Source organism: Triticum dicoccoides, chromosome 5B (assembly GCF_002162155.2).
Source record: "Triticum dicoccoides isolate Atlit2015 ecotype Zavitan chromosome 5B, WEW_v2.0, whole genome shotgun sequence".
NCBI lineage: Eukaryota > Viridiplantae > Streptophyta > Magnoliopsida > Poales > Poaceae > Triticum > Triticum dicoccoides.
In genome coordinates, this window is record NC_041389.1 from 596,946,527 (window position 1) to 596,954,297 (window position 7,771).

Here is a 7,771-nt window from a genome sequence, read left to right on the forward strand (position 1 = left end):
GGGGGCAAGTTATGTTAAAACAGGTTGGGGAGGTCCATACCTTGAGAAAATAGGCTTCCCTCCTGTCTCCGCCACTGTAGATATGTATGTGGAGTACTCCTGACGAAGAGGCAAAAAAAGGGACGCAGATAGGCAGGGTGCTATCATTGTACAGCATAGTCAAAGTGAAGCTTCGACAAAAATAGGGTGACCACACACAAAAATATGAATATACTCTTAAATGGCCCCAAAAATGATGCAGTTCCGGTTATGATTCTCAACTGCTTATTAATGGTAACGCTCATCGCAGGTACGACCTTGTTGATTTGGCAAGGCAGTCACTGTCAAAATTAGCAAATAAAGTGTACCTTGATGCTATGGGTTCTTACCAAATGAGGGATTCAAGTGGTTTAAACTTTCACACAAAGAAATTCCTCGAACTCATCATGGATATCGAGACGCTACTAGCTTCTGATGATAACTTCCTGCTGGGCCCTTGGTTAGAAACTGCAAAAAGCCTTGCTACGGCTGAAGACGAAAGGAAGCAGGTGGGTCTCTTTCGCACACTTCATGTAGCAGCTGGATCCTGGATCAATCATTTTTCTCTTATCGTGGACTGAATCAAACTATTTTATCAGTACGAGTGGAATGCTAGAACACAGGTGACAATGTGGTACGACGACACAAAGATCGAGCAGAGCAAACTCCATGACTACGGTAACACTTGATCATAGTACTATACTTTGGAAGTCCACCCCTGCATTGCTAACTATACAGACCTTTTTGTTTGTCAAAAAATCCTCGTCCCCAGCCAATAAATTCTGGAGTGGGCTTTTGAAGAGCTACTACCTTCCAAGGGCATCTAAATACTTCACTCGGTTATCGAGAAGCCTCCAAGAGAACCGGAGCTTTCAACTGGAGGAATGGAGGCGAGATTGGATCTCCTACTCTAACGAATGGCAGTCCGGGAAGGAGCTGTACCCTGTGAAAGCCACGGGTGATGCTTTGGCGATCTCCAGGTCTCTCTTTGCAAAGTACTTCAGGTAAGGTAGATGTGGGCTGCGGCCACAAAACTTTGAGGAATGTTTGTTATAAATAAAGCAAAATAATGTACGCATGAGATCGTTGTGAAGTGAGCGGTGTACATCCGCTCTCGATTCCGCAACTAGTCCCGTCTCATGTAAAAGGTTCAGCCGTCAATACTGTACTTTTTGCAGTGGGTACATCGAATAACGAAATTGAAACCTTTCATGCGATGTTTCAAGCTCACCCGAATTTGCTCGCCTTATCATTTACAAGTGCACAGAAGATGAAGTAGAGTTCGATCCAGGCTCAGGATGAACGCTGGCGGCATGCTTAACACATGCAAGTCGATTGGTAAGTGGTGTTTCCATAGGCGCATGAGTGAGTAACGCACAAGAACTTACCTTTGGGATGGAACAACAAGTGGAAACGGTTGTTCCATAGCCCATGGACCGAGGACCAAAAGAAGAAATCAGCCCTGGCAACTGAGGCAAGGCTTACATTAATTAGCTAGTTGGTGAAGCAATAGTTACCTTGACAATGGTTAGTACTAGCTGGTCGAAGAGGATGATCAACCACACTGGAATTAAGACACGACCCAGACTCCTATGGGACATGGGACTTGAATACCCATATTTCAGTTTGTGCAACTTGGTTCGGGTTGCAATGTTTTCTTATCTTATACATAAAGAATAAAATTCATCTATGGTCATTGAACTTGTTTTATGGGTGCAAAATCATCACTCAAGAAGTGCCATGTTCGAGTAAATAAAGTAGTTCTAACTAAACCTGATCATCCTTCAGGCCAGGCTTGACAAAGCCTGAAGTGAAAATCCCAAGCCCAAGCCCGGCCCAAAGCATATGAACAGTCCACTTCCCATTTAAAATAATTATATTCAAGGTATTCAAATACATAATAATACCTATTTTTAATTTACACAATTATTTAAACCTCATTTGGGCTTTATTTGGGCTTTCAGGCCGGGCTTCATGCGGAAAAGCTGAGCCCAAGCATCAGGACGGGAAGCCCATGCACATATCTAGTTCCAGTCATGCAAATAAGGTCACTAGAGACGTTTTCCGGTGTATTTTGCTTACATGTTACCTATAGTCTTGCAAATAAGGTCACTAGAGGCGTTTTTCGATGTATTTTGCCTACATGTTACCGTACAACTCGACGCCTACTGCTAACTTGGCGTATCAAGACCATGTGAATGAGTCTCGGGTTTTTTCGCAATTACTCAGGGTCGTTGGGTCATAAGTACGGGCAGGTGGCCTTTTCTAGGGTCCCTTCATCAAAATACCGCACGTTCTCACTTGAATTTTGCGCTTTACTCCATGTGCGTGTTCGGGAACGTGATACAATACTCAAGCGCAAAACAAAAAAAATCTAGCACGCGAATGAGGACATGTTGCGGAGATAGATTACGGGAACGACTTTTACCACCAGGCGCGCAGTCATGACAGCGGAAGAAGAGTTGGTGAAGCGTCTTCCCGTCTCCTCCTCGCGGATCCCGCAAACAGTTCCTCGAGGTTCCCTCAAATGGTTTGTCAAACGTGCAGGTACAACGCTTCCAAGGTATATATGTGTGTAGGGAGGAACGTTGGGCGACAACCTGTTAGGTTCGATCACACGATGTGGACGTGGGAATGGCGGCGCCTACGGGTCGACGACGATGAAGACAAGGGGCGCCTATCAAGCTATGGACATGTGCTAGCTGGTTTGGGCTCAAGGTCGGTCGCCCTAGGCTGATTTCCGAGCTCCTCTCTGCCACTCGAACTGACGGTTGCACCAACGAGGAGGAAACTATCAATGCCGGACTGCATGAGGCGGGACCGCGGCGGCACACATTGGATCTGGCTATGGTCTATGACAACGTCAATGTGGAGACTCCGGCCACGGAACTCAGCACCCAATAGTGGTTGGGCTTCAAGTGAGATCTCCTGTCCTTGCTAGCCGCGACAGCGCGACATGGTCAGTTACGATGTTGATATGCGTCATGGCATGGCTAGTCGGCATGGCGACACCATGGCACACCACCCTAGTCGATCTAGGCAGCCTAGTAATTTTGAGGTGGTGGTGTGGATCTCTCGGGCTAGATCTAGGTTTGGGTGACTGTCGACAGCACCATCGGCAGTGTTCGTTGGTAGTCGGTTAACTATGGGGTGGAATGGGAGAGGACATCAGCACCTTGTCATGGGCGGCCTCTCGATGTTCATGGCGGTGGCTTCGGGTGGGAAGACATCTCACCTATCCGCTAGCGCCTAGTGGAAGTTCCGTTTCCATGATGGCAATTGAACTAGTGTCGGCAGCAACAAACTCTTGTTTTGCCCTTCATTTGTTAGACCTGGCAGCAACAAACTTGTGACGTTACCTTGTTGAAGGCGTTATCTATCTGCTGGAGTGCTGACCTTCATTGGTTGATCTCGGCAATGAGGATGGAAATTATTGTCCTTGTCATGTATGGTTGGATGTGGCCACGATGGCGTCAGGGTGGGTATTCCTTGTTGAAGGCGTTGTTGCTGAAGAAATCGATTTAGTGGTAGGTGCTAATTTCCTACCTTGTAATGGCCTGCCATTGTTGTCTAACTCTTGTACTCTTGTTTGTTGATGTCTTTAGCCTCATTGCTTTGCATCAAATTTAATAAATATAGTTGTGTGTATCGCAGTGATGAAGAGGTTGGGGTTCTAACCTCCTTTCTGAAAGAAAAAAAAAACTACTGTTGGAGGCATGACTTTTTTTTCTATTTTATTTTGTTCGTCGGTTCATGTTGGCTATGTGCATCTTAATCATGCAAAAGCCAAATATACACTCATTATGCATTTTGCATTGTATCCGTTTGATGCTATTTTATGTATTAGTAAAAACGTTCTTTATAAAAGAAGTTTATTTGGAAAAGTTTCTCTATCTCTAGGATGTCCTCAGCCGATGATGTATACCAGTTGCAAACAGAATTTTGAAGTATTCACAAGCCGCCCTGATATTCTTTTTGTCACAACCCGATCAAAGAGGAGTGCTAATTGCCCAGTAAGATGTTTATATTAATGGAAGTGGTTAGTTTGTTTATTGTGTCACATGATCATTTTCAACGCTGGTTACACGAGGCGTGTCGTCGAGCAACTGGCAGTGGCTCCAAATTCCTACATCTTGATCTGACGGATAGTATGAAATAACAACATTAATTTGTTTGCTACTTGACTCATAGTATTATGCTTAGGATGTAGTCATCAAACTATGCCCCCTATAATCTGAAGCGGGTGTAGATTGAGTGTCCAATTACTCCTCCTAAAAGAACACGGTCCAACAATTGATCATAAATGAGAAATTGATGATAAATGATTAGGTCAAACTAATGGCAAAGATGACAGCATACATAGGTTTCCAACGTGATTCGCTAGATGGTTTACATATCTAAATATAATTTTTATTATTTCTAGTGTTTGTTGTACTATCATGATTGGAGGTGAATAGATTGAAAGTTTTTCCGCAAAAAAAATACTTGATTCGTTATCAAACTAATGATCAGGGAAGCATATAGTTTGCTGAGTGCGATTGGAAAATAATCCACATATATCATGAAATTCGTGATTAAATGCAGCATAGGATGCATTCAAATCATCTAGATTTTTCTGCGGCGATATAATCATCCATCTGACACCTCATTGTCAAAAAAGTCATCACTTTTTTTTTATAAAATCCTTATTCTCGGAAGATTGCCAGAAAGCACCTTGACAGTGATACAACAATGGAGTAATCTCAATTGAACTAGTAATGCTGATCACAGTAACATGACATCATGCTAGCTGGCACATACATGTAAAAATTATATATACACCTGCGATGTAATTTCACTCGATAGAAAGTTGCTGATTAACTAGTCATAGATCAAGCATTGTGTACATGTTTGTTAACGAATATCACAGTAAAATTCAGAGTGTTCAATTACTTCTACTTGCCCTTTTGAACTGGAGCAGTGAGAGCGTCGCTGTTCCCAATCTATTCACGGGTGTGTGATGAGGAAGCCATTTAGGCAGAGACTGACACTTATAACTTCCTTACATGGCAAGTAATAACTCATCAGTTAGTACGCAGTATTTCCTTGTACATGATGCAAGCTCCAAGAGTAGTTCATTCAATTCAGACACCGTCACATCAAGGGAAAACAAAACTCCCCAAACATCCCACGCATGCACATCAAGAATCAGTCCTAGACTAGACCAAAACACACGTACGTATCTCTCCATAGATCAAAGATTGTCAACCCTTCTCGATTTCTTCCACAGCGTGGCAAAATCTTGTGTATCACACCCCGAGCGCCTGTCAAATTAACTACCCAGTACATGATCCTTGTGCGCAAGGCACCTCTTGCATATATATACGCCCATCCATTTCTGCATCACATATACGGAGCACCACGCAGCGGCTAATTAGCTCGAGCAAAAAAAAAAGATGGCCCGGTGGTCGTCGTGCATGGCGCTGCTCGTCCTCGCCGTCGCCGCGCAGCTCGGCGCGTCCGACCTGTCGCCGGGCTACTACGGCAGCAGCTGCCCCAGCCTGGAGAGCATCGTGCGCGGCGTGGTGACGCAGAAGATGGACGACACCATCCGCACCATCGGCTCCACCATCCGCCTCTTCTTCCACGACTGCTTCGTCGAGGTACGTTCGCCGCATGCAGCAACACCGCCTGCGCTGATGCTTATGAGTTATGATCGTCGAGTGATTGATCGATGTGTGTGCATGCGTGCAGGGTTGCGACGCGTCGGTGCTGATCCGGTCGACGCCGGGGAACCCGACGGAGATGGACGCCGACGACAACAAGTCGCTGGCGTTCGAGGGCTACGAGACGGTGAGGATCGCCAAGGAGGCCGTGGAGGCCGCGTGCCCCGACCTCGTCTCGTGCGCCGACATACTCACCATCGCCACACGGGACGCCATCGCCCTGGTACACACATATACTACACGCACAGTACACCTCTGTATATTTTCCGCCGGACATGTCTGAACATTTTGTGTTGCGTACAGAGCGGCGGGCCCTTCTACCCAGTGGAGCTGGGGAGGCTGGACGGCCTGAGCTCCACGGCCAGCAGCGTGGCCGGCAAGCTGCCGCAGCCCACCAGCACCCTCAACCAGATGGTCGCCATGTTCAGGGCGCACGGGCTCAACATGTCCGACATCGTCGCTCTCTCAGGTGAAACACCTCTCCCTGCCGTACCTAGCTAACTGCGCCGCGTGGATGTAGCACAAATATAACAGTTCATGGTGGCCGTGCAGCGGCGCACACCGTGGGGCTCGCGCACTGCGGCAAGTTCAGGGACCGGGTGTACGGCAGCCCGGCGGACGCGACGCTGAACCCCAAGTACGCGGCGTTCCTGAGGACCAAGTGCCCCGCCGACGGGTCGTCGGACCCGATGGTGCTCATGGACCAGGCCACGCCGGCACTCTTCGACAACCAGTACTACCGGAACCTGCAGGACGGCGGGGGGCTGCTCGCCTCCGACCAGCTCCTCTACAACGACAACCGCACGCGGCCCCTCGTCAACTCGTGGGCCAACAGCACGGCCGCCTTCAGCCGGGGCTTCGTGGACGCCATCACCAAGCTCGGCCGCGTCGGGGTCAAGTCCGGCAGCGACGGCAACATACGCAAGCTGTGCGACGTCTTCAACTGATGACGAGAGGGATCGATCGATGCGTTGATATACACCGGGGTTACTATACTACGCTGTCTGAGTTAGTGTACGTGCATGCGTCAAAGGTGCATGTGTACACGAGATGTGTGGGTCTGTGACACGGAGATTCGTTGGGTTTCACAGTTCTGTGTGGCTTGTACATGATTGTATATGTGTTGTTTGATTCGTTGATTTCGAACATCCGAATTATATGCAAATAAAATGAATAAATCATTCTCCATAAGTAATGGGGGACGTATAACTGCTAAGTAATGTGTCACTTTTTGTAGTCTTCACCCAAACCCATCCTGCCCTAGAATTTGCATCTCGTATTCATGTAGCGACCAAGCCGGTTACACTAGCTTCACGTGGATGAAAACCGCATTGAAGTCGGTCGATGGTCCAAAGTAAACATTTTGCTAAGTTCAAGAGATCGTTTCCGACTGTTTAAAGATTGTGAGACCAAAAGCAAAACTGCAGAGTTCAGAATCTAAAATTAGGCTTTTTGTCAAAGAATAAATCAAGCACTCACCAAAAGTAACGTGGCATAATTGGCTACAGTGGCATACCCAGGGGGTGTGCCAGGTGCCATGGCACACCTGGATTTTTAGAAAACATTTTTTCATCATGTAAAAATTAACTGATTTTTAAGGCCGGTGCAAGCTAGTTGAAATATGCTTCAATTGTTTTAAAGTGTGCACACTCTTCATTTTATTTGTAGTTCCGCCACTGATTGGCTAGTACTGTGTCGTTTTGTTGTCTTATGAATGGAAATTACATGTAACTAGTTACCAAGGACACATTGGGATTTTTGGTGTTGAACAAATAGTTCTTTTTTCTCTCAAAAAGAACTAGAGTAGTTTTGATTTGCTAAATATTCCTTTTGTGATGGAGGAATATCGACATAAATTATTCTCTTGACTCACAACATTCCTCATAGTAAAACCTTGGGCAGCCACCGTGTTCTTGGTCGATGATTAGTTTTCCAGATGAAACGTCAGGGAGACTCCGCAAGTCCTTCGAATCCGTGTCAATTATTGGGCAAACACTTCTGGACATAAAACACGGCATCTCGTCACCGATATGTACAGCCTGACCTTG

At 46.4% G+C, this 7,771-nt stretch overlaps 2 protein-coding genes across 2 annotated transcripts in view; both read left to right on the plus strand.

The window, feature by feature from the left end:
• LOC119311918 (alpha-N-acetylglucosaminidase-like) overlaps positions 1-1,248 on the plus strand; it is a 10,639-nt gene extending 9,391 nt beyond the window's left edge. Inside the window, exons 17-19 of the mRNA XM_037587636.1 lie at positions 290-527; positions 618-696; positions 791-1,248. Coding sequence (XP_037443533.1) covers positions 290-527; positions 618-696; positions 791-1,026 — 553 coding nt within the window. The 3' untranslated portion in view covers positions 1,027-1,248. The remainder of the gene's footprint in view (positions 1-289; positions 528-617; positions 697-790) is intronic.
• Positions 1,249-5,422: 4,174 nt separating this feature from the next.
• LOC119311919 (peroxidase 50-like) lies at positions 5,423-6,911 on the plus strand. Its single transcript, XM_037587637.1, has 4 exons — positions 5,423-5,660; positions 5,752-5,946; positions 6,027-6,192; positions 6,276-6,911. The coding sequence occupies exons 1-4, from the start codon at positions 5,454-5,456 to the stop codon at positions 6,668-6,670; spliced, it is 963 nt and encodes a 320-aa protein (XP_037443534.1). The 5' UTR covers positions 5,423-5,453; the 3' UTR covers positions 6,671-6,911.
• Positions 6,912-7,771: the final 860 nt, after the last annotated feature.

Coding starts and splice junctions, on each gene's coding strand:
- LOC119311919 (XM_037587637.1), top strand. CDS start 5,454: ATGGCCCGGTGGTCGTCGTGCATGGCGCTGCTCGTCCTCGCCGTCGCC. Junction 5,661..5,751: donor TCCACGACTGCTTCGTCGAG/GTACGTTCGCCG, acceptor GCATGCGTGCAG/GGTTGCGACGCGTCGGTGCT. Junction 6,193..6,275: donor CGACATCGTCGCTCTCTCAG/GTGAAACACCTC, acceptor GTGGCCGTGCAG/CGGCGCACACCGTGGGGCTC.